Genomic DNA, 26,668 nt, shown 5'->3' with positions numbered 1-26,668 from the left:
GTTTTGAACTAATCAGTGCTTATAAACAAATAATTCACCTCTCAGGATTAAGTGCCACAAAATTAGATCGGCATTTTATTTTTTGTTCTCATATATTTGTAACCACTACCTTTTTTTATCCAAAAGGTAGTGGTTACCACTTTGCACGAGAACCCATTTTCATTTCTTAAAAAAATAAAATAAAGAAATAAGAAAAGAAAAATCATATTTTGTCATTAAATCTAATTGTCGAATTGTTTAAAATCTTGTGGTTTATCAAACTCTGTTGCCTTTGGATAAAAAAGGTAAGGTTCTTGCCCCGCTCTGTATCACGTGTCTGATGTTTTTCAAGACTGTGCATAGTTTTAATCATATTCATTTATTTTAATCATTTCCTTAAAAAAAAATTTCAAAATATTTTGGACAAAACTGACAGATGGCTCAGTCGCTTTCACGAAAATCTGCACTGGCCCCGGGTCAAAGTTTCCCCACACTCCTGGCAGTGTTTAGCATGTCTGAGGGGAAGCAGTGAGTGTTAAGACTAACAACGAGATTAAATAACGTGTTAACGTGGACAGTTTAGCGAGGTGCCATCCAAGACCGCAATCAGGAGTAAGTAAAGGTGACAAGCAGAGCGTGTTAAGAACCAAATCTGAAACAAACAGACTTTCACTAGAGCTCTGCTCTGTGTCAATATTGCTAAGTGGCTGCTTCCAACAACAACACCCCTGATCATTTTCACATGATATCAAATACCAAACCACCGTCTGATAGGTTAGACACTCGGGACAGGAAATGGGTAAAGATTTGATTTTCTAATTCCAGTTTCCAAAGCAACACATCTCTCTGTTGATGCCGACAACTCGCACCAAATCTTCTACAACACGGTTTGATTGCAACAGTGAACATTAATAGAGTCCTTCAAGCGTGAGAAAAGACTGGGCCGTAGATTCCAGAGGTCTTGTGCTATCTCTCCTGTTTCAATAAAGCTGTGTCAGACTAGGTTGGAGAAAGAAGCTCTAAGCTCCAGAAAACTGTCCCTGTTATAACCACATCCTTCCTCTGTCTTCCAGGCAGCGAGTCCATCGTCATTCCAGTTGTGGTTTCGAAAAAACTTTGTCCACATGAAAGGAGCCAGCTTGGACAACAGTCAGACTTTGTTATGGTTAAGCTTTTCCGTATTTCTCCTGACAAAATATTGCAACAGCTGTTTTCGGGGTTAATTTGGCAGTGGCATCAGAGAGTTTGTCATATTAGCCACTTTGTTTTCAGGACAGAAATAAGTACAACCTTCGTATAATTCACATGTAGGTGTCTAAAGCAATGAGAAACATCGGGATTCATTTGTCTTTTGAGAATGCACCTGGAAGGATACAAAACGATCTTATTTGTGGGTTGTTGTTTTTTTTTTCTCTACTCCGTCTGCTTTGTTTTGGAGACATTCTGGTCTTGCTGAAAGCAATCTGGAATTATTTTCACCCACAAAGAATACAACGCAGTAAATGAGCGGTTTATGGACTTAAAAAGAAAATGCTGTTAGTAGAGAGACAAAACTTCAAGGAAGAGGGAGAAGAAAGAAGCAAGTGGGATGCCTAAAATGTTCCCTGATCCTGGTCAGTGAGAGGATCAAATAAGTTCATAAATACTCTCATATATGTGAGTGAGGCTCGAATTTAGCTTTGGAAACGTTTGTCAGACAAACATACTTAGATAATGAACTGCCTTTTTGTTTCAGTACATTACACTGAAATGTTTCTTTTGTTTTTTTGTTGTTGTATTTTTTACTGAAAGATGAAACCAGAGTGAAAATTGAAGATAAATTATTTTAATATAATGACCAACCACTAAACAATGCAACTCTTACAAAAGCGCGTTGGTAAATGAAACCAAGTTGTGGTAGCGACTCTCACCAGAAATTCAGGATTATTTTGGCTAAAATATATACCCACTACTGTGGCAGGAAGCCTTCAGAGAATTACTTGCAAAAGGGAAAATCTGCCCACTTTGGTGGTTGTTTCAGACCCTTTCTATAAGTGATGCGTGCAAAATGTCAATTTTTTAAAAGGTTTTTGCCTTTTTAAACATTCCTTTGAAAAGGAAAAATAGAGTCTGCATTTATAAAAACAGATTACCCCTTCCTCTTAAAACAATATGTAAAAAGACTTGATATGATCTGAAATAATTACACTTGTAGCCTCAAAATTATGTTGCAATGTTTGAAGGATACAGTCCAATATAAGTAAATAAGTCAGCAAAACTCACTTCTCTCTGATGATAGCGATACTGAGGGGAGATCTTGAGGATATCATGGACTTTTCTGTCAGTAAATGACAGTGTTTTTGCCCCTATGAGCTGCTGTTAGCCTATGTTAGCTGCTGTTAGTGAAACTTTTTTTTTTTTTTTTTAAATTGGATCTAATATTATTAGACTTGGACACTTAGTGAATAAACTCAATACTCGACAGACACTCGAGCCTAACATTAGGCAGGCTAACAATAAGTATATTTATGCACGTTTTCAAGCGTTAGAGCCCTGAATTCAGTTCAAGAAATGAGGCTTGAGGTGAGAAGGAAATGCGTGCCACATATTTGACCGCTCTCTAGCCACAGACATGCGGCAGATTACGTGAACGGCGATGTCCATCTTGGCCACTATATTCAAGATGGTGGGACAGCTTTGCGGCTTCAACAAAGTAGCGCCTATAACCGTGTCAACCAGCTGGCAGCCAGTTGAGTTGTGCTCATTGACAAAGACTCATTCAGATTGGCAATCTGTCTGTATTTATAAACTACACAGCAATTATTTGAACTTGAACAATCTCTTTGAGAGTGATTGCAGTCAACAAAAGTGGTCGTCAGTGTTGAATATCCTCCAGCTCTGTGTAACCATTTAGTCACCACAAGTGGTAATCGGTCACAGAACGTGAAAAAATTTGTAGATGTAAGGAGAATGCTGTCCTATTTTAATTGTGACTGAGCCATTAGCTTGGTCTGAATTAAGAGGTAGCTTTGTCATGCTAACTGTATCCCGTGCCAGGTTGTTTTTCAGTTAAAACTTCTACGTGAACAGAAAGCAAAACAAGTAAATAAACTCAGCAAGATCCTTAAAAAGTCCATATAAAAAACACAACACATGCTTTTTTTTTTCCACATCCATCAGGCTTGATCTGTACAAACATCAGGGACTATCCCTCTCTGTGCTGTTTTAATTGCAAGTTTTGTTCGCATGGGTTCAATATCAAAACGTTACACGTGCTAAAACTAAGCGTTGATCCTTTTCCACACATGCCAAAATGTTTTCCTGTTTTCTCCAAATGTTTAGGGGCTGGTAATTGTCAAATTGATTTTCCATATTCCTCCAGACATTCCGAAGCCCAGGAAGGAGTCCCTGTATAATAAAAGGTTTTCCTCTCAGCCTATGGTCCTATTAGTCAGACAAGTTGGTGTGGTGATGTGCTCAGTCTGTGGAAACCCAAAACTGAGGGGGACGGGTAGAAATTTGCGTCACAAAGCACACATATGGTATAGTATTACTTTGTGGAGGTGAGTGGGTCTGTGACAGGGAACATGTTGTTCCAAATATCTGCCTCAGGGACATAACACAGCTCTCCAACTTTTAAAATTAGGTTAACTGTGTTGCATCTTCCCTCACTGTGCCCTGAGGTTAGTCCTGAACCCAGTGTAACCAGTAAACACAGCGAGAACGGGCCAGTCACATTGTCTTTCTGACTATATTAACAAAATAAAAACTTCCATCCAGTTTCCTTTTATTCTGTGAGGTTTCTTTTTTACCTGTTAAACGGCCAAAGAAGCGTTTGCACCGCACGCTGTCCCTCACGAGTAGCGTGTAGGCCACGCCCACGTCTTCAAACTCCATGTGGATGCTCTGAGAGCCCAGCCCCACCTCCAGGTAGCTCAGCTCCATGATTGGGTAGCTGTCCCTTTTCTGCAGCCAATTGGTGAGCTGGCCTCTGCTGGGAGGAAACAACATGAGGCATCAGGAGGTAAAGAAAATGTCCTGCCTCGCTGACCTCGATTAAACAGTTTACGTGATGTCTGACACTTGTAATACATTTGTGAAAGTCAGAGTTTTGTTAGTGCAAATCACATCAGTAACTTATGTAATGCCTCATTTTTCAGGGATTAGGACACCGAGTCAAATCCATATTAAGAGTCTGGTTTCTGAGACAGTGCCAAGAAAAAGAGAATTCAGCACCTGCAACGTGCAGTACACAGCAACTTTTGACGTCACCTTGGAAGAGCATCAGAGGAAAAGCTGATGTATGAGGGAAGTCGACCTATTATGGCCCACAAATTTCTCACAGAGGGGAGAAAAACAGAAAAGAGCCCAGGGACTGCAGACACTTTGAGGTCAATGTGTTTTCAAGATGTGACCTAGAAACAGGTTATTCTGCTGGGCAGGTTGTGCAATATTAGCCAGATCCTAATCAGAGGGTGTTGAGTTTTTCACCACCATCACAAGACATAATTGTTATCTGCCGTGTGGTTGCATGGAAAAGTCAGCTTTGAGGACGCTGCTTAAACTTGTCCTTAAGTGGCTTTGATTTAATCATCTTTTTATCTGTTTCGGTTTTATGGTCGGCATACACCTGCTCTTGGGGAAAGTCTTCACACTTGATTCAATGTAAATCAATCATCGAGGCACTGGAGATACCACAAAGCCAGAAAAGGCGCCGAGATAGTTTTTGTCATTAAGGTCTACATAAAGTACTAAAATAAAAATGCAAAACTCATAGCATTGCCATCACAGTTCAAACAAGATACAATAAATGTAAGAAAGCAAACAAATATGCATCGTACAGTCTTGAAAATGTAGTTCTCCCGTCCTGATTTCTTTTTTTTCCTGCTTACCAAACAAATTATAATATTAGACAACAACAATCCAAGTAAGTACAAAATGCAGTTCGTAACTGACAGTTTCATTCATTAAAGGAAAAGAGTTATCCAAACCTACCTGGCCCTGTGTTAAAAGTAATTGCCTTGTATTGTAAAATCATGAATAAACTGGGATTCACCACATTTTTAGAAAGCTGAGTTCAGTTTCACTCCCCAATCTCAGGTCTGATTACTGACAGACCTGTTGAATCAAGAAATCACTTAAATAGAGCCTGTCTGTTAAGTGAAGTAGGTGAAACGATTTCAGAACCAACATGTGATGCCACAATCTAAAGAAACAGCTGAGAAACAAAGTTACTGACATCTTTCAGTTTTTACAAAGCCATTTCCAAGGCTTTGAGACTCCAGTGAGTGAGAACCATTATACACAAATGGAAAAAAATTGGAACAGGCGTGAACCGTACCAGGAGTCACCAACCTACCAAAATTACCTCAACAGAACATCAACGACTCATCCAGGAGGTCACCAAAGAACCAGAGCAACATCTAAAGAACTGCAGGCCTCACTTGTGTCAGTTAAGGTCAGAGTTCATGATTCAACAATAAGACAGACACTGGGCAAAAATGGCATCCATGGGAGAGTTCAAGGAGAAAACCACTGCTGACCAAAAAGATCACAAAGACAACGTCTCACATTTACCAAAAACATCTTGATGATTCCCAAGACTTTTGAAAAATATCCTGTGGACTCAAGAGACAAAAGCTGAACTTTTTGGAAGGCCTGAGTCCTGTTACATCTGACATAAAACTAACAGCATTTCGTAAAATGGACATCATAGCAACAGTCAGACATGGTGGTGGTAGTGTGACCATCTGGGGCTGCTTTGCTCAAGTAAGGAAAATCCTGAAAGAGGATGACTATCAGTTCATGCCCTGAAGCACCTTTGAATGACTCAAAAAAAAAAAAAAAAAAAAAATCCAAAATGAGGATTTTAGGGTGGCCTAAAGTCTGGATTCAAATCCTGAACTTAAGATGCTTTCCATGCTGGAAAAACGTCCAATGTGGCTGAATTGAAACAATTGTGCAAAGAAGAGAGGGCCAAAATTCCTCCACAGTGACGTGCCAGTTATTGCAAACACTTGATTCCCCCCCAGGTCTAAATAGCTTTTTCCCTTAAATGAAATCATCATTAAAAAACTGCATTTTGTATTTACTCAAGTTATATTTGTATTATATTAAAATTAGTTTGATGATCTGAAATATATAAGTGTGACAAATATGCAAAATACAAAAAAAAAAAAAAAAAAAAAATGAGGAAAGGAGCAGAAACCTTTTGACAGTGCTGCATTTACAATTTATATATCTGCATAAGACTGAGAGAGTTCTCTGTGGGCAAAAAGGACCAAAATCCCCTCTTATGATCTGACTTCTACTGACCAATCATGCTGGAGCAAGCTTCGGTTGCAGAAGGAAAGGTAAGACTACAGTTACTGACATACAATCTTGGAATGATTGCCAATCATATGATGATGATTTAATGTTTTGTTAGCTTTTTAAGATGCTTTTTGCATCAGAAGCAGTGTAGTTGATGGGTTCCAAGACGACACTGACGGTCCTTCATGTTTGCCTTCTCTGTAGATCTCTGTAGTGTTGTTTTTTTGTTTGAAGAAAAACTTTATGATTTATTTGGAGCTTTAGAAACTCTAGTCCCCAATTCTGTCACTACAGTTCGTCCCCTCTTCACCGCTACCAAACTAATTACTACTGGCTGAAGTGAAACACATGTGGGTAAAGGATGCTACAAAACTCCATTATGCTGGGAAACACAGAGATTTACTTGGGAAAGACTGGCTTAATCAGCTTTGTGTGAACAAAATTGCTCTACTTACTGCAAATCTGATGTCATTTCCAGAAAATAAATATGTTGATTTGAGACAACCAGCAGCGAGGGAACCTCCCCAGGTTCTCCAAATTTGACAGCTGACATCTGAAAGTCCAGAGAAAAATAAGCAAACAGAAGGGGGTAAATGACAAAAAGCTGGAAAACACTGACCGTCTTAGCAGAAGAACAGAGAGGCTCTCCTGTGCTGATAAACTCTTTTACAACATTGTAATGAGCACCATAAAGTCAACAATAAACTATTAAACAACCACATTATCAGATGACACCAAGCTCTGCAAGTTTTCTTGCATCATTTCCTCCAATATAACGCAAGAAGTAAGAGAACAAGTGAAAAATGGAGCAGCCCCTGTCACTGGGTAAATAAACATAACCAAGATGAATGGTGTGTGACTTCCTGTTTCCAGTTGCTTGGTCCTGTTTGGCTCTTTGCTCTTTGTACAAGTGTCTCACAGAGACAAGCAACAGCCTGGTGATTCGAAGAAGTCTCAAACAACATTTAGTGACGACAGCAGTGCACAAGCTACACAAAGGAGCCAAAGAAGAGGAGGAAGAAAAAGAAGAAGAAGAGTGGGGCTTCAATGGGATCCTGGGAGATTTACTGTCAGAGTTCATCTTGGCTGACTGAGATGAAACCGCATATGAAGGGTAATAGGTCTTAAAGTTGTCACCAGCTATTAAGCTGGAATTTTTTTCACCCCACTGGGGAGATAATCTAAAGTTTTTTTAAATTTTTTTCCCCTTTAAAACCGCAGTCACAAAAGAAACAATAACACCGACATATAAAAATGCTGCACTGCCAAAACTGAGTGATCAGTCATAGGCTGCCATCGCTGGCAAACTTGTGCTTTAACACAGAGTCTGGAAATAATAGTGTTTCCTGCCTTTACACTAATGCCAGTAAAGATTTAAAGACCCTGAAAACATATTTTCTCAATCTTCTCCTTACTGTGAATTATGAAACCCTACAATAATACATTATTTTCTTCTTTTGTTTTTTAAAATTTCCCCTCTGTGTGAGGCTCACAAACCTTAAGGAAAGAATGAAGTTCTTCGTCTTCCTCAAAGACTTCTACATCCAGGAAAAGCTTGAGCCGATGGTCCACCACCTCGTAATCCTCAGACAGAAGATCCAAATCATCTAAAAAATATATATGAGAAAAAAAAACTAAGTCATACTAAGTTACAAAGTAGCTAAAATCAGCTCTGTATTTATGCTTTCAGATGATTCTACATTAATATCGTTACAGCGTAGCTTCCTGGAAACAGTGGGAAGCCTCGCATACAGTATTTCTTGGTTTTTATGAAACCATATTCGGAGTTTACTGTAGCAGACTGCAGTGCTGGCCAACAGCCCTCATGCAGACAGGCATTTAAGAGCAATAAATCCACCAAAGAACAGCAACAGAAGTTATTAGAACTGTGATGGATGGTTGTAGCTGATCAAAAACGACAGGGCACGGACCTGCACAGACCAAAGCCGAGGCCTTTGATTTGAGAAGAGTGCAAACAGAGATCTGATTAAAACAGCCTTTGAACTTTCAGATAACTGCTTTTAAATGGGGAGAGGTGCATGCACACACAAGCACACGCACAGGTTGACGAGTCTTTAGAGACCGGTTGAAGTGGTGCTCTGGAACAATGGATGCGCTGTGTCGCTAAAAAAAACCCCCAAACAAACCCCATATTCAATGTGCGTCAGTGTTTTGGGATGAGTTGTCTCCAGAACGAGACTGCCATTTCAGAAGGACAGATTACATGGCTCTGCAACTGCAATCTTACAATGGGAAAAAAAAAAAGAGGAAAAAAGGGGAAACAAGATACAGAAAGCTATCATTACGACTCAGCCTTCCCTCTCTGAGGCTTTCATTCCTCTCCCATCACTTCCAGCAATGACTCCAATCTGTCTTGTTGCACATTTACCATGTGGTTCATCTAAAAATGGCAGCCAGATGTGGGGGGCGCAGTCAGATGCTGTCACAGAGATACAGAGCAGCTCAGAAGATTTCTGTGCCACACAATATTCATAAATATTTCTCAGTCTGCGCTCACTTTCAATTAAGACTTAAATCTGTCTTTAGGAAAGGCAGTAAAGCCGACGTAAACAGTTTAAACCACATGCCACAGCTGATGTGTTTTACAATGACCACGCGAAGTGCAGAATTTGAGTTTGAAGCAATAAAACTCCACTTATATTTTACTGCTGTTTGGCTTGTCCTTCAATAAACAGTGCTGCCAACAAAGTTATTTTAGATGTAAAAAAACTTTATGTATGTGTATGTCAGGTATGCATGTCAGGATTTTCACTTGAGTGCGGTTAAAAGGTGCATGGTTAGCTGTATTGTTTTTAAAACTATACTACCGGCTAACAGCCGAAGCTTTAAAGCATGACTCGAAAGAGTTCAACCGCGACTCTTTATGACAAGCGCTCGCTTATCCATCCAAAGATGTGCACTCTGCCTGTGCACTGATAAGAAAAGCTGACATTTGAGGTGAAGTGATGCTTTTATTACTAGGCTCTTCATTTCTCTTTTACGACAACAGAGTGTTGGAACAGTGACTATAAAATGCTCTAAGCCTACGACATGTGAAGATACAGTGCTGTGAAAAAGCATTTGCCCCCTTTCTGATTTCTTAGTTTTTTGGATGTCATACTTACATGTTTCAGATCAAACAAATTCTAAGTTTAAGGGTTTTTTTCTTTACTTGGTAATCTTTGTCAAGAATTAAAACTTGTTTAATGATCGAAAACATGACAAATATCCGAAAAATTGCTAAATAAGGAAGGGGACAGATACTTTTTCGTAGCAGTGTATACAAAAGCCACAGTGTAACATCTGCTGTGCATTGTGCCCACTGCCACAACAAAAGAAAAACGAAAAGAAAAAAGAGAATAAGGGAACAGTTCAGTCGAGGGTACAACAGTTATTCTGTCTTCCTGCCTTTTGTCACTGCAGAGTTGCTCCAAAAAGTAAAGGTAACAAGCTAACAGCAAGACAAAAGAAACAACAGCATGCTCAATTCAAAATGATTAAACAGTCTAATGGGTGCTAAACCACTAAAATCCAAAGTATTAACCTCCCAAGACCCGAACTCTTCCACTACATGCTTTTTTAATTTCTCATTGATATTTGGACATATTGGGGCCCGATGAATGTAAAAACAAAGAATTACCAGATTTTATTTTTGCCTTATTTTTGTTTTTAAGAAAAATGAGAGCCACATATGAAGATATACGTTTAAAATCTTGATAGAACAGTAGCAGTATAATGTCCTCGTAAGTGGATATCAGGCCCTTGTAGAGCAAAATTGAGTATTTTGGTCTAAATAATCCAAAATGTGATGTCCACATATGTGGACGCCAGGTCCTAGGAGGTTAATAAGAACTTCGGCATTCACATTTACATATATTATGAACTTCATACAACAGTAAGAGGAAACGGAGAAGCCTTTTAGCCTGTGGCCGCCCTCAGCCTTTCCACATTTGGGTGTGACTCTCAATAAACCACCACCTGGTCCTAGTCCATGGCCAGCTGATAGCAAACATTAAAATATTAAAGTACAAAGTTAATTAAGTTGTTCATCCACAAACAGAGACTGTCTATAAAGCCACCCCCCCGACAAAAGACATTTATAAAAATCCTAAATCACATGAGTTTGTGATACAATAAAGGAATAAAGAATACATCTTAAAGTCCATGAATATCTTAAAAAAAAAAACATTAGAAAAAACAACACAAGTGCATTCATTATATATACATACTTATGACTACAGTTCTATCTATGCACCCAATAAACTAATCATAAAAACAACAACAACAACACCAATTGCTTATTTAATCTTCCAGGATACCCTTTTGACAGATAATTTATCCAATCAGCTTCGCTTTGGAGGTCTAGATGACTGTGAATGTCAGGCTACAGAGAACGTCTCGTTGTTATATCTGATTATATCTAATTCTCAGCTCCTCTTACCTTCCCCACACAGCAAAATCCACAAGGCCACTTTAATTAGTGTGCCACATGTGTGGTCCTACAAGTGATTCTATCACTCCATCTGTCTTTTTTTTTTTTTTTTACCTGTATGTGGGTGTAATAAATGATTCCCTTTAATCATCCCATTACAGACCACACAGTTCAAATAGCCATTGTGAAGTACAGTACACACCGAAACCAGTAGTTAGGGTACTGTAATAAACAATAACATGTGAACATATACAAATGTCACAGTGTAACATGTATCCAAATATTGTGCCATGAGCCAAAGAAAACAAAAAACAAAGAGAAAACAAAAGCCTGAACATGTAATTTCATGCTTTAGTTATTTTTGTGTTTATGTGTTTATATGATGTTTGAAAGTGAGGAGGAGGAGGAAGGGAGGCTAAGACAGTTTGATCTGAAGAGAAAAACACATGAACTGGTTTCTAATTTCAAATCCATATGGTCAAAAAAATGAGTGTTGTTGCAATCTGCTGAACCCTACTCAAGAGAAAACTCACTCAAGTGAAACCCTACTACTTACATGTAACTTTCATTAGTAGTCTGAATGTATATTATTGTTGTATTGAATTTATATGTTCTAAATGTTTTGTTAAAATTCCTATTTTAAGACCTTAGTGTATTTCCATTTTGTGTATGTAGTTAAATTTCAGGTTAGTATTATCTTTCTGTCACAGTAAGAGGATCCTGGGTTGAAATCTACTGGCTGAACAGCTCAAAAGACAGACACGGATTTAATGTATGAACCTGGACCCTCATTACTTGCATTGTCTTTAAAGGGCAGACTCACCATTAGGGGTGGACCTTTCTGCAGGCTGTGCTTGCACTTGAGGTGGTGTAGCACCAGTAGCGGTGTAGTGGTAGCTGCCTGCTAGGTCCTCTCTACTTTGGCACACTGAGTTGCAGGAAAGGCGACTGGTCTGACTTGGACTATCTCCAATGAAGAAAGAGCTTCCTTGGGCAGTGACAAACATGGACTCTTCTGATGCATTAACAGCTTCTGGGATGGGACTGCTGCTGTTACTAGCATCTGTGTAATCATCCTGATGTAGAACAAAGAAAACATTAACAATTCTGAAATTCAATTACCGCAGGAGACAGAACAAAAGACAGTGAATAATTTAACATATGGGAAATACCTTATTAGCACTTTGCATGCTCTCAGTCATGTCTTGATGGTCATCGTCACTGTCGGCCCTGAATGAACGCTGGATGGGTGTACTGCTATAGGGAGATGCTTGAACAGCCACTTGGACAACATGATCACTACCACATTCTGGACAAATCTGACTTTTTCCTGTAAATACACACAAAAAGTATATAGTAAATTAAAGGGAACCTGTAGAATTTTTCCTTATTTTATGTCATAAAAACAGTATTACAATGATGCAATCTCATGGCATGGAGTCTAATAGACTAAGTTCCATCATCCGAGCGACATACGATGTGCTACCTTCCCCAATAAATCTGCAGCTGTGGTTTGGAAAGGACCCATCCTGCCCTCTGTGTACAGTCCCAGCAACACTCAAGCACATCTTGGTTGGTTGTAGGACTAGCCTTACTCAGGGCAGATACACATGGAGACACAACCAGGTCCTCAGGTGTCTAGCCGAGAAAGTTGAGTGCAAAAGAAAATCCATCAACGCTCAACCTTTCATGAACCAAGAGGAGCGTCAGTTTTCATCAGGATTTGTCCGGAAGGAGACAAGCTGAGGACAAGCCCCTCAACCCCAGACCTGGGCCCACTGAAGGTTGCCAGAGATTGGCAGATGCAAGCGGACTTGGAACAGAGGCTAATTTTTCCCACAGAGATCGTAACAACAACTTTGCGACCAGACCTTGTCCTTTGGTCTAACTCCCAAAAACTTGCGTACATCATTGAGCTGACGGTACCATGGGAGGAAGCAATTGAAGAAGCATTTGAGCGTAAGACGCTGCGGTACGCCAACTTGGCAGCTGAGGCAGAGGACAGAGGCTGGAAGATCAAGGTGCGCCCGGTGGAAGTGGGGTGCAGGGGCTTTGTTGCCAGCACAACAGCAAAGCTGCTTAGAGAGATTGGGATCAGAGGACAGGCGCAACGGCAGGCTATAAGAGAACTAGCTAACACTGCTGAGAGGACCAGTCACTGGCTATGGCTAAAAAGGGCTGACATCACTTGGGCAGCTAAGGCAGTCAGCTAACCGCAAGAGAAAAGAAATATTCCGCTCTTCTCCCCTCTGCTCTTCTTCCCTTTTCTGGGAGGCAGTGGGGAGGTAGAGCGTACAGCCCGATCCAGCAGGGAGGTGTGGGAAGCCAGATCGGGCGCCCCCCTTCCGGCTCTCCTCTCTGCTCTCTCCTATTTTGTCCCTTTTGTCTTACTTCTCTCTATCACCTTTTCTATCCCTTTGAAGAAGTTAGACTCCATAAATGCTAAAGAGGTAAGTATTTCTCAGTTGCAGTGAATTGAAAAATAAACTGTAGGAAACTAAACAGAAGAAAGAAGAAGGGAAATAACAAGTTAACATAAACCAGTGACACACTCCAGGGCCTGATCAACCCTGGCAGGGCCTCCTTGGATAAGGGTGTCTAGTGATAATGGCCGAAACACCCGATGAATCCAAGGTCCACTACTGACGATGTGTCCCAAACTGGTAAAGTGTCTGGGCTGCCTTTCCTCATAACAGCCATCCCTCAAGATTTTCTCCATTTAAAGCAATGCATTATCAGGGACTGTAACATCTAGTCCTTATTACTGAATCATATTAAACGTTGCTAAAAAAATATTCAAATAATGAGGTCAGTATATCTGGATCATGACAAACTGGAACTGTTACAGATGGTTGCACATCTTTATAAGATTAATGGTGTGGGCCTCCACAACAGGCCGCACCTATTCATACATTTCTTGGTGTACCCCTCCACAATAGGCTGCACTTCTTTTAAAGATTACTGGTGAGGCCCTCCACAACAGGCCATACCTCTTTATAAGCTTATTGGTGAGGCCCTCCAAAACAGGCTAAAGAAGCCCCGGCAACCTACTGTTCAAACCTTCTGTTTGCGAGGGGCAGCAAATTTAAGAAAAAGAGTAGGCGTAATGGAAGGGTGGCCTTGAAGAGAAAGGAGCTAAAAACCCTTTCTTTATTCAGTAGATGAATGGAGTAGTTACACGAAGACTCGGTATAAGATACGACTTTTCTAACCTGTGACTCATGCAAAGCTTCTCTTGTAATATCCAAGAGATAGAAGTAGGTTCAGTTTAACAAAGTTACTGTAACAACTGTATAGAAATCAAGATGTATGGTTTTTTAATCAAGATATGTTGTTACATATTTTTAATGTCAAGATACAAAAAGACAAGGGTTGTATAATAAACCTGTATGAACTTAGGTTTTGTACTCAAGAATGACAGGATGTTTAAAAAAAATCTGAAAACAACAGAAGAGAGTGACAGAAAACATGCATGGATATGTTTCAGGTCAAAGGAAATTATATTTTATCTACAAGGAGTGTAATCTGTAACCCACAGGCAAACAACTGTCTACGTTCAGACACGTGCAACGTGAAAAAATCTTTTGTTGTCCAAAATGTCAGCAGAACCACAGACTAAGCACACTAACAAAAGGTGTATGGTTCCAAAAGACTCTCCAAACATTTGTCGAACACAGCCTGTACATGCCCGTGCAGGTCTTAATGTCAGGTTTGGTTGGATTGTGGGTAGGAGGCTGCTGGAATGATGACTATTATCTGCATCCTGCTGATTACAGAAGTGGGAACTCTTGGCTATGGAATCCACAAGATAACGTGTTTGACGCTTCGAGAGAGGCTGTCTAAAACTAACATTTTGTCTTGTGAAATTATGTAGCTCAACCAGTGGGAAACTGATAGTTGGCAAGTACTCTCAAATCAATGAATTTGGTACTTGCAATGTTTGACCTTGTGTCATTTCTGCTTTGGTTTTTATGGTAGCACAAAACCTGCAGACCCTCAGATATTAATCATTAAGAAAATCTGTCTCTTACTGTCATTGCATTATTCATTATTTTACTGCATTATTCACCATTTTTATCCGTTTATCAAGATAAAAATGGTGAACACTTTTGGCTTGGTTTCCTCCTGACTCATAGACCTTCTGTTTGCAGGGTATAGCAATTTATATGAAAGGTGGCTTAAAGCAGTGATTCTGAAACATTTTGTTCACGCCGTAGATCAGAGTCCAAAAAATAAAGCTTCACACCCACCACCGGATTACTGAAATATTATCATTTATTTATGTTTAAACTGCTCATTTTAGTGCACCTTTATTGTATCTTTTTATTGGCTATTATGACTAAAATGGCCTCTTTCTGTGCACAGTGCTTTGTGCCTGTTTGCCTGTGAAAATAAGTAAACCTATAATTTACTCACCACCCATTTTCATTAATAATAAAGAACCGGCCCAGCTTAACTTTAATAACCTGAGGTCAGCAAGATAGCAGCAGCAAACTCTTCACCGTTTATATTTAATTTTTATCATTCAATTTATTGTGTATTTTGACCCTGGTCTTCCACCGACGACGTGCTGTAGCTATGTATCCCACCACTATTGCTTGCCCCACAGTTTGAAAAGCACTGGCTAAAAAAGAAAGCTTAGGGCTCAAAGAGAACTAAGGGTTATTTTGTTAATCATGCAAAGCTACTCTAGGAGAGTCCAAGAAAAAAATATGGAGCTGGAAATGAGCACAAGATTGTTTTACCTCTTTATAGACCTGTCTGTGCTTTTTTTGGAACGATTTATTTCTCTGTGCAAGAAATTTAATCTCTCTTTGTATACAAAAGGTGCTTTATAAATAAAATCTCCTCATCTAGAAACATCTAGTACTTGGCTATTTAAGGATAGTTTAGTTCGTGAGAGTGACCATGATTCATCAGGGATGACTCAGTTTCATGGATGAATCAGAATCAGTGTTGTAGTGTGCATGTCTGTGTGTGTGTGTGTGGGCTCCTCTCACATGTGACGATGACAGATTCAGCTATAAACTAAAGCCAGATATCACTTTGCTTTGGCAGTTTTCTATTTTTTTTTTTTTGGTTGTATTTTTTAACAAAAAGATTTGTGCCTTAAGTGCATTTTTCCCCATTTCAAAACAGCTCCAAACATCTGGCTAGTGCAAACAGATCAAAAGGTTTTTCTTAAACTCTTCTTGCTGTTTGTATATTTTTTCCTCTGCACATTTTAACTTTGTGGATGCCAATTTAAAGAGAAAACATGCAAAAATACTTACAGAAAGAATAATATTGCTTTTATCTGCCTTGAGTGTTATATACATATAACACTCACTCACTGAGTGCCTCTTCCTGTGTCTGTTTATCAACTCTTGACAATGAACGCTGCAGGAACTCACTCTTACCTTTGCTGGCCCACTGTGCCTCTATCAGCTCCTCCCCATCCTGTTCCTGCACACCTTCTGATAGCATCATAGCTCCTCTCCTCCTCGTTGTTCGTCCACCGGCTTCCTCTTCATCGGCCTCTCCCTGAAGAGTGAATTCTGACCTGCAGCGAAGGCACTGCAGGCGAATGCAGCTGTGACAGAGCTCAGAAACCCGGCGTTGGTTTTCCTCCACCACATTAGACAGTATGTCAGTCAGAGCCTGGTCAGCAAAAAAACTGTTTGTTAACAAACAGGAAAACCAAGACATTTCTGCTCACTAAACAGTTCTGCAGGAGACAAAGGTGGTAATAATACATTTTTTACAGCAGTTCAGAGATATACAAGCATTCTCCACACATTCCAGACAATATTAACTTTTTCCTGTAACTACACAAAAAATTAAAGGGTACCTATAATGCTTTGTGTTATTTTATGTCACAGATATCCTGTTACAATAGTGGATTCCCATATCAAACGTGGCAAAAAAAAAAAAAATGGGCAGGCAATTTTCCCACGAGGCCACATGAGAAACTGGGACTGTTGTGGAGGGCTACCTCTTAAGCTTGTGTGGTGCTCCACAACAGGCTGCACCTTATTATTAGACAATATGTCAGTCAGAGCCTGTTCAGCAAAATAAATAATAAGAAATAATTCTGGAGGAGAGAAAGGTGGTAATAATACATTTCTACCTGCAGCCCATGAGATATACAAGCATTCTCTTTTCTTTTCTCTCTGACAGGCTGCAAACTAAAAACTGAAGTATTTATATAAAATGTCTTAACAGGATAGGAGAACTCAAGAAAATATTAGAATGGATTTCCACAAACGACTACATTTGACAAACTTCTGAATCTAGCAGCCATTCTTAGTTCTTTCCTTAAGTAGAACCTCAAGGTGCTCGTTTGGTTTTACACTTAATTCAGATATGTGTGTATTTAAACATACATTACATATTAACTGAACAGCTTTCTGCTTTTAACATTTCATCTGACACAGGTTTTAGATTGTACTGCTGTTGACTGTCATGAGATACACAAAAGTAACATGGACTGAGCAGAGGACAGCCTGTGAGCATGCCCAGACAAGTGCAGAGTGTCCAAGAAGTCAGTGGGTGGGTGTTCTTATTTACATACATTCCTTCATTGTACGCACCTTGCACGTCATCCACATTGATGTGTGGGAAAATTTTGTGCTCCATCTGACAGCACAAACAACCACTCCTGGCAACAGAAGTTTGTTTGCATGAATTTAAATGTGTGAGAGTTCTTCAGCTAACCTGCAGTGCTTGCTGAGGGTCATCATCTAACAGGACGTAGCGTCTCCTCCGTTTGTCCTTGCTGATATAGTCAAAGTAAAGTTCTACAGCTGGAAACTGCTTTTCTACATCCTGAAAGATAGTCAAAGTCATTTATCAAGCTGATAAAAATATTATATTTTCCTTGATAGAGGTAAAGATTTTAGAGATATGAAGAATGTCCTTTCATACCCCTCGGGTCCATGCAGCCTCAGTTGTTTCCACCTTAGCCAGGCTATCCAGCTCCAGACGACATCTCTCCTGGCCACATTGCATGTCCATCTCAAGCACTAAGCCCTTTTTGATGCACAAGAACACCTCCCTTCTTCCCTTCCTCTGCCCCTGACCTTCACCAAGCCCCTCCTCTTTGTGAGATAAGACACCAACAAGCAGAGGGTGACAAAGGTCCACTACGAGAAAAAAAAAAAAAAAAGTAGTAGTAAGAGAAAGCAAATCACAACTGGAGAACTTTTATGCTGATTATCATTCAGATTAACTGCATTATGTCAATTCGAGCACATATTGAGGTAGACACTGTTTAAGATGTTTCTCAATTTTCAACCTCCCTACCTCCTAAATCCTCTTCTTCTTCATGATTGGTCTCCCCACTCGCTGCTCTAGCAGACCTGTGGCTCTCTGGACTTGGCTGAGGTGAACTCACTACTCCCTGGCTCATCACCAGCCCATCTACCATGCTGTTATCCAAGGTGGACTCTGTCAGCTGAGGGGTCTGACCACCTTCCAAGGTGGACTCCATTTCGAGGTCTGCATCCACGTCAGAGGCCTCATTTCTGGGTTCGGAGGAAAGAATAGGTGGTGGGAGGACTTCCGGGACTTTATGGGAAGACGGTGGCGACGGCTGCTGCTGTGGGATAGATGCAGTGATAGTGGTAGTGGTGATGGTGGTGGTGGTGGTGAGGCCGTTGGAGAGGGTTTGAGAGCAGAAGGTTTGCTGGTTAACAGTGGTGGTGAGCGTTAAGGGTGAAGCTCCATCTAGATGGTGTTCATATCTTAGCCAGTCTTCTCCGAGTTGTTCCCTGAAGCTGGACATGCGTTCAATCTCCTGCTGGTGCTGAAGGACAATGCCTAGAAGAGGAAAAAAAAAAAAAACAGCATGCTCGTATCCACCTCTATACTTTTAGTCTTGGACTTTGCATGACTTTTCTTTGTTGAGCATATGCTAAGGTTGTTATTTGATACTTTAGCAATATTTAACAAGAGCATACTCCATTATTACAGTACAAGGTGAATCATAATTTTTGCCTTTATGTTGAAACTTAAGATGGCAAACATTTTTTAACAACAGACCCTGTTTGGAGGACAAGGGTCTGGACTCATAATCAGTATCACTGGGCTCGGATATGCTGGCCCTCCGCACTTTCACCTTACTCTGAAACAAAAATTGACAATTTTTCAGTAAACATCAGAGAAAAGCACTAACAAAAGCATATCAACACCCAAAAGAGCATCACTCCTACCCTATTTTTCCTTCTGCGAAGGTTTGAGACAACCGCTTCTCCGACAGACAGGCTGTCACTCAGCTCCCCCGGCCCACTAGATGCTTCCTGGTTACTGCGTTCTGCAGGCATGGAGTAACCTGAAGGCAAAGTCTGCACCTGGACCATCAGCTGCCCTGGTTTTGGCAGAACCTGCAGAGAAGAGTACTCCTACTTTACTACCACAAATGATTTTAAGTATTAATTCCACTTTTTCTTTCCCAAATACAGTGCAAATAAATGTAGATTACATCTTGCTATAAAGTAAATAAATGTAGCATATAGCAACAATTTACACCGCATGAATTTTTGAGTCACTCTGAAGAGAATCTGCTTTAGTATCAAGCTTTTAAACTGAGAGATGATGAAGTGATGTTAAGAGTGAGACTCACTGATACTTCAGATGAGGACAGTGGGGTGCCATCAAGTTTGAGCTATAAAGAAAGAAAAAAGGGAATGCCTGAAATTTTGGGTGAAAACAAGAAAGGCAAATCTGGGAAGCTTGTGCAGTGCAGCCACTCGCACACAAACACACTGCAGCTCAAACCTTTGTGTGAATAGCAAAGCTGCACTTTGTGATAAACTGAGACATTTCTTGGAGAACAGATGAGAACAGATGAGCCAGAAGCTACTAGAACTTAAAAACAATCCTTTCACATCACATTTCCTTCTTTGGAAATGTAAGGTAAACTTTAAAAGTATATATATGCACAATACACTCAGTTACAGTTCTTATCACTCACTCTGGTGTTGGCAGCTTTTGGCGAGAGGTGTCTGACCGTGGAGGTGCGGTGGGTCTTCTGGAAGTACAGTGGGTTTCCCTCCAGATTCAACTGAAAAAAAGAGTTTGCATTGTTAGGTACTCCCCTAACGGAAAAAAAAAAAAAACCTCCCAGTTTGAAACCAGGAAGCAGAAAATCTTGTGATAAAGCTTGTGATTAGGGCTAGATTAGATGACTTTAAAGTTTTTGGTGTAAAACTTCACCACAGATATCAGTAGACTGCAGATTGAAGTTAACTGAATTCAGTTTTCTTACCTCTCCCAATTCAAGTGCATAATTCTATCTACGGTGGCCGCTATGCCACAAACTGTGTATCTGACATCCCCGTGTTGGTGTTGTTCCTATATCATCTTAATAATGCTGGTCCAGGATCAACATTGCAACCAAGTAATCACACTGTTTTGTTGTCATAGCTTTGCAATGTGGGGAAAAATGCCTTTGTTCAAATAAAACTCTCTTCTGGTTCAAATGGTAAGCATTTCAACTCTTTTATTAGCATTAGCTAACTTCCTGGCTAATGTTAGCTAAATGCTCAGATGCCACTGGTCAGCTGCAATGTTAATCCTGGACCACCATTGTTATGATGATGATGTAGGATCAACACCAACACAGGGATATCAAATTGTGCAGGACAAACAACTCTGCCCATTCTTTATCTTTGGTGAGTAAAGACTGTCAGTCCACTGTTTACCTCAGCTGTCAATATGTGTCCATGTCTATTTACTTTGGAAGAGGCTGTAAACCTTTGTGAAAGGAGTCCTGATACAAGTCGATGAGTCAATGAAGTTTACTTCTATTTGATGAGAGCGATACTGAGGTGAGTTGTTCAAGATATCCTGAACATTTCTGTCAGTGTTTTTTGCTGCTGTTAGCTTCGGTTAGCCTTTGTTAGCTGCTGTTAGTGAAACTTTCGCTGATTAGGATGCGACACTGCTGGACTCTGACCCTTAGTGAATAAACTGTCATACAATGTGAGAATGTAATCAAACGGTTTGTCACAGCGATAAAGCCTAACATTAGCTGGCATAACATTAGCTTATAACCAGCTGTCATTGTTCATCCAGCTTTCGTCAGCTGTACAGAAATGGGGGGATTGTGCGTCTAATCTGTTGCCATTAAGTAACTGGGACAATATCTGGAATAAATAAGCAGGTTTTCATGTGTTAGGGCCCTGACTTCAGTTTTGCAGATGGGGCTTGAGGTGAGGAAGAAGAGGATGATATTCTATTAAGATACTGGTGGTGTTGCCTCCTTCCTTCCGGTTTTCAGTTTATCAGTGGAGGGGACCCCTTCTTATATGATAAAACACAAGTATGAACCTTCATATCTTCAGTCTAAAGGTGCATACACAAATTCAAATTTGCCTGAACAGCACGGGAATGGCTACGAGTTCTCTCCTTCTTTGGGAAGTTATGTATGTGGCCAGTCTCTTACCACATTGATAAAATATGATTAGGCGGAACAGTGACGTCCATCGTATTCAAGATGTTTGTGGCACAAACCAGTGCCGGCGCCTGCGCAGTTTTAATGGGTTAAGTCTAAGTTTATAAGAACACATCAGTTTGTTGGAAGGCGTAATTACACACTAATCCGTGTAGATTTATGAGTACAACTTTATTTTTCTCAATAAATGGCTATTGCACCTTTAAACCATTGTTTAGTTATGCCGCTATAGGCTCAGGCAGCTGGGGGACCTCAAAGTCAACCTCATTAGTATTTTCTAGAAATATGAGGTAAAATGCTTCTTCTGTATTGCAACGTTAAAGACTTTAAAAAAAACAAATACTTGATCAATAGTGATCAATTCCAACAGTTTAGCCCAGCCCCACTTTTGTAACGTTTTCATGCAAATCCATCCAGAAATCCAGGTTTCAGAAAAGAAACCTGCTAACAAGCAGATTTAAAAACAATCAGCCCTAATCGCTTGACCTCACTGGCAGCAGTAACAGAGTGTCATGTAAATTTGACCATCTGAGGATAAATGTGTGCATGTGTGCATCCTTACTGTGTTGAGGCAGTGCAGCAGGGAGAGAGGAGCCAGCTGGGAATGCTCCAGGAGGATGTTGTAGGCCAGGTCTAAATGCTGGAGAGAAGACAACTGTTCCACGCCTGTTTTAATGAGAGATGCCAATGATGCAAGTGAATTCAAACTCGTGCACAAGTTCAAGAGCACTGGTTTGAAAAGAAAAAAATGACTAAACATTAAGTTATGTAATTAAATTCTCATGTTCTTTTCCCTTATTAAAAATATCTCTGTGTGATGAAGTAAACGATCCTACAAAAAAGTGGCTTGTATATCTTCATGCTGCTTCCTCATCTACCAGCTTCATCACTATTTGGTCTCTTTGCTGAGAAGGTTAATTGGGCTTTAAGAAGAGTACGGGAAGCCTGCGACAGATAACAGTCGTTCTTACCGTTGATGGTTTCCAGTTCGTTGTTCCTGAGGATGAGTGTGACCAGCTTGGCCCTAGCACTCAGACCGAGTGTTGGCGCCCTCTGCAGGCAGTTGTAGCCCAGGTTCAAGTGTTCCAGCTCAGTCAGAGCCTGAGTAAAAGCGAAAATACAGTAAAACAAGATTACTGTTAATTGCAGAATAAATAAATAAAGCTTAGATTCTATGTAACCAATAGCAATCCAACCTTTAGGAATTCAGCACACTCCTGAATCTTGTTATGGCTTAGATCCAAAGATTTCAGGACATTCAGTAAACTCTGTAAGATTTGAAGAAGTTGAAGTTGAATAGAAATAACAAGTGCTTATGAATCAGTAATGACACATTTGTGTATTTGCTTGTCTCACCAGCGACTGGTCAAGGCAAACTATGGAGTTGTAGCTGAAGTTCAGGGTGTGAAGTTCAAGCCATGGTAGCGCTGAGCTCAGATCACCTCCACACAGAGAGAGCAGCTCCTAAAAATGCACATCATATAAATCACTGAGCTTTTTGGTCCTCTCACATTCCCAGAAACCTGCTCGTGCTACCGGCTGAGAGTACCTCCAAGGAACTGAGGCTCTTTGAGCAGGTAAAAACCTCCAACTGGGAGTAAACTCCTCTGAGTCCCTCGAGACAGTGAGGGGGGATTCTCTTCAGCTGGTGAGGAAGAACAAGCAAAGCCGAGTTATAATGTAAAAGAACCGTGGACTTAAAAAAAGCACCTTAAACAACAAGAAGTGAAAGTAGGAAGTATTCATACATTACCTCCAAACACTTCAGAGACTTGAAAGGGAAAATTTTTAACACAGACTCGAGCCTCACACCCGGTGGGTTGATGAGCTGCAAACACACAGCGAGTCAGAAATGAGTTGGCAGGGACCACTTTTGGGACTCAATGTGAAAGAACCAAGTTCTGGGTTAAATCCAACCTTGAGGGAGACGGTCTTCTGCAGGATGTCAAACAGGAACTGCAGCTGTAGCAGGGAAGCCGTGTCAGCTGGGTGGGAGGGCAGCGCGAGGAACCCGTGTTGCTGGCTCCGGGATAGCAAGTACTGCTCAAACAGCCTTGTGAGCTGCTGCAAGGTGGCGGCCGGTAGGGTCAGCGTGCTGCTGCCATCCAGCACCACATCACCTGGAGGGTGAAAGCGAGTTTTCATGCTTAAAGTAATCAGCCAGATTTGATTGACTAGTGACAAGTTAGTCAGCTACAGAATGAATGAGCAGCTCCAATGCAGTGCTGTTTGAGTCACAGATTTGGACGCATCCACCTGAATATTACTGTTGTTGGATGTCAGCTGAGCTCAGTAATTTAGTTAGCTATGCCTCTTTTCCACCAACTCCTACTCAGCGCAACTCAGTTTTTAAGGTTTTCCATTAGGTGGTAGTAGCTGGTACCACATACTTTTTAGTACCACTTCGGCCCCGGTTCTAAGTGAGCCAAAAATGTGATGTCATGGACGGCATGCTGCTAATCGGCCAGGCAGTGACTACATTGAAGGAGACATGAGAGCGACTCCTTCCCAAGAATAAAAACTTAAAATTTTTTAAACCTGGTAACAAGGGAAGTGTTTACACACGCTGCCCACCAGAATTTTCTCTTGCTGTGTTGTGTTTGTGGCGCATACTACTGGGGTCTTGGGATGTTCGGGCAGCCTTGCTGTAACGACCCCACCAACATTGAGATGGTACTTGTAACTGAAAAATGCAGAAACTGAGCAGAGTAGGTGCTAGTGGAAAAAAAGCTTTAGTGATCACGAACTTGGCAAATGGCTGAGTGTGTGTTACACACATAAAAAAATCATAAAAAACTATTAAACTGTTGTTAGTGGTCTGATGTCAGCTAAATAATTTGCATTTCTGAAAATGAATCATTATCAATGAACTATTAACACCACTCTCATTCATGTATTTAGTTCATATTGGAGATTTCTGTGGACAGGAACCTCAGAATAGCATCCCTGCTGTTTGGCGATGATGTGGTTCTGCTGGCTTCATCGGTGCATGACCATCAGCATGCACTGGAGCGGTTTGCAGCAGAGCGTGAAACCGCTGAGATGGGAGCCAGCGACTCTGAGTCTGAGGAAGCGATTCACTGCTGGGAAAACGGTGCAATGCTCTCTTTGGGTTGGGAAAGAGAGGCAGCCTCAAGGCGAGTGAGTTCAAATATCATGGGATCTCATTCACGAGTGTTGGGAAGCTCGACGGACAGTTTAGTGCGGCGTCAGCAGAAACCTGACTGTTGAACCAGGCCGTTGTGGTGAAGACAGTTTCGATTTACTGATCCATCCACGTTCACAACTTTCACCTATGGTCATGACTTCTGGGTAACAACCAAAAGAGTAAGGTAACGAATACACCCTTTACCTGGACTGTGCCTTTGAGGTGGGGTAATGACTTAAGGCCCGGGACACAGAATCAGCACAGCAGAGGCTCCAATGTGGTCCACTGGACAGTTTAGAAAAATTTGAAGGAGCGCATAAATTTTGGACTTTTTATCAATTTTTTCATAAGTTTACAGGTTTTTGTTCTACTGATAAATACCTCCCACATGGACATTCAGAAATTAAGTAACAGATAAACATTTAAATGACAGAAAAAGTTATTTAACACTATCTGCTCCAGAAACTTCTTTTTACAACAGGCCCACAGTAACAATTACCTTGATGCCATTTTTACTGAAAATCATAGAAAATGATTTTCTATTTTCTATGAATTAATGAAAACTTTGTTTTATAATTACAGGACAGTCTCAGCGATGAGCAGCCAAGTCTTGTTCTGAAACTTTACACATTTATTTCTTACAATTTAAGCACACAGCGCTTATTGACAGATTTATTTCATTTAAAACAACAGCATTTCTTTATCGTGCATGGTTAAATCTGTAGTTCAACTTTAAATTAAGAAAAAGGGGAGCTTCACTGGTCCGTCCCACTTGAGGTCAAAACGATCTATATGTGGACTGTGTTGTAAAAGGAGTTTGACATCCCTGATCTAGAGGACTCTCAGAGTAGAGCTGCTGCTCTTGCCAGCTGAGTTGCTCTAGGCATCTGGTTAAAAGGCAGTTTTTTCTGTTTGTTTGTTTGTTTGTTTTTAGATGCCTCGCTTTAGAGGTTTTTGAGGCACGCCCAACTTTGAGGACACCCCAGGGTAGACCCAGAGGAACTGGGAACGCCTCTGGATCCCCCAGGAGGGACTTGAAAGTATTGCTGCTGTGAATGTGACCCAGCATCAGATAACTGGAAGACAACAGATGGATGGTTGATTTCTCTCAATAATATAACACCCCCTTTCAAATAACTCCTCAGACAAATTAAAAGGAAAACATTATCTGTAAACAGACTGTAAAACCGCCTACATTATTAATGAATAGGGGATTAGGCTGGCTCAGTTATTATCTCATACATCGTCTGTTGAGATAGCTTAAAGCGCAATCAGATTTTTTTTTCGGGGGGGATGAAGGCTGTTACACTATTAAGTTTCCTCACAGAGCGAACCTGGATGGCCCTGAACCTGTCAACGTGAGTAAACCGCCTCATGATCCTGTGTCATGCTGCTGTTTTTGGACGGATGTTGTACGTAAAGGGAACTGTGTCACACTGGCACATACCGTTATTTCGGAGAAGTGTGGCCAAGCTATGTACGAGAGGAGAGTGGCCCGTCTGAGGTGCAGCCATCCTGTAAGAATTCAAGCAAAGAGTCCTGAGGACACAACCCACGGAAATTAAAAACAGAAAAGCTTCTCTTGCACGCGTTCAGTACATTTCGTGCTGGTGTTTCAGCGCATTTGAAAAAAACAAAAGACGACTACAGACAATCATACCACAGCCTCGGGCTAATAAACACTTTTTCCGTGTTATTGTAGTTAGCGTTCAAAGCTTTAGAGACACGCTAACTGACATTAGCATTCAAAACTATACTATTGCTAGCAGTTAGCTCGGCTGAAGTATCTTGATAAGTAAGTAAAACGACATACCTGTGCAATGACAGCCCACAGCCGGGTTGCTAACATCAAGGTGTTACTTATACTTATAGAGCATATTAATTTTTGCGCACAAAGAAACGCCACGTTACGGCGCTCATTTGTAATTGTGGCAATACAGCGCAGAGTGATGTTGACATTTTTTACCTCCGTCACATGACGGAACTGAAAGCGTGTACGGTAGCCTCGTTATACCAAAAAGTATGACTGTAATAATAAAGTTTCTTCTTTTTTTTAAATCGTTCTTCTTCTTTTTTCTTTTTCTTCTTAATATTACTAGTATTCATAATAATAGTAAAAATCCTCACAGTTTAAATAAAGGCACACATTAAAGATAAGTATAAATGTCACCGCATACAGTCAAACGTTCAGTTCAAGGTTATTATACTAAAATTAAACTAACATAAACTAAAACTAGACGTGCAAAAAATTGTTGTTAACTGAAATAAAAATTAAAAAGTGGCCTTTAAAAAAGAAGAAAAAATAATTGAAATGATTTTGTAAAATTTGAAAATTAACAAAAACTTTAAAAATCTATTTAGAGAAAGGAAATATCATTAGTTT

General features: G+C 40.4%; 1 protein-coding gene across 2 annotated transcripts in view; it reads right to left on the bottom strand.

Moving 5' to 3' along the window:
- LOC116330706 (serine/threonine kinase 11 interacting protein) overlaps nucleotides 1-26,250 on the bottom strand; it is a 37,588-nt gene extending 11,338 nt beyond the window's left edge. The window contains exons 1-22 of one of the 2 annotated variants that reach the window (XM_031753118.2): nucleotides 26,099-26,250; nucleotides 25,733-25,800; nucleotides 23,055-23,257; nucleotides 22,891-22,965; nucleotides 22,687-22,782; nucleotides 22,494-22,601; nucleotides 22,334-22,405; nucleotides 22,109-22,238; nucleotides 21,700-21,803; nucleotides 19,656-19,745; nucleotides 19,305-19,346; nucleotides 18,895-19,065; nucleotides 18,725-18,806; nucleotides 17,987-18,502; nucleotides 17,609-17,826; nucleotides 17,399-17,509; nucleotides 16,102-16,342; nucleotides 11,875-12,032; nucleotides 11,526-11,778; nucleotides 7,768-7,877; nucleotides 6,726-6,823; nucleotides 3,771-3,952 (exon numbers count right to left, since the gene is read on the bottom strand). In XM_031753118.2, coding sequence (XP_031608978.1) covers nucleotides 3,771-3,952; nucleotides 6,726-6,823; nucleotides 7,768-7,877; nucleotides 11,526-11,778; nucleotides 11,875-12,032; nucleotides 16,102-16,342; nucleotides 17,399-17,509; nucleotides 17,609-17,826; nucleotides 17,987-18,502; nucleotides 18,725-18,806; nucleotides 18,895-19,065; nucleotides 19,305-19,346; nucleotides 19,656-19,745; nucleotides 21,700-21,803; nucleotides 22,109-22,238; nucleotides 22,334-22,405; nucleotides 22,494-22,601; nucleotides 22,687-22,782; nucleotides 22,891-22,965; nucleotides 23,055-23,257; nucleotides 25,733-25,799 — 3,127 coding nt within the window. In that variant the 5' untranslated portion in view covers nucleotide 25,800; nucleotides 26,099-26,250. The remainder of the gene's footprint in view (nucleotides 1-3,770; nucleotides 3,953-6,725; nucleotides 6,824-7,767; nucleotides 7,878-11,525; nucleotides 11,779-11,874; nucleotides 12,033-16,101; nucleotides 16,343-17,398; nucleotides 17,510-17,608; nucleotides 17,827-17,986; nucleotides 18,503-18,724; nucleotides 18,807-18,894; nucleotides 19,066-19,304; nucleotides 19,347-19,655; nucleotides 19,746-21,699; nucleotides 21,804-22,108; nucleotides 22,239-22,333; nucleotides 22,406-22,493; nucleotides 22,602-22,686; nucleotides 22,783-22,890; nucleotides 22,966-23,054; nucleotides 23,258-25,732; nucleotides 25,801-26,098) is intronic. The other variant, XM_031753119.2, reaches the window with a different exon arrangement.
- Between the last annotated feature and the right edge of the window lie 418 nt (nucleotides 26,251-26,668).

The sequence above is a fragment of the Oreochromis aureus genome, linkage group 23 (genome assembly GCF_013358895.1).
Source record: "Oreochromis aureus strain Israel breed Guangdong linkage group 23, ZZ_aureus, whole genome shotgun sequence".
NCBI lineage: Eukaryota > Metazoa > Chordata > Actinopteri > Cichliformes > Cichlidae > Oreochromis > Oreochromis aureus.
Note: the sequence above shows the minus strand (reverse complement) of the source record. Positions and strands in the feature narration are given on the sequence as shown.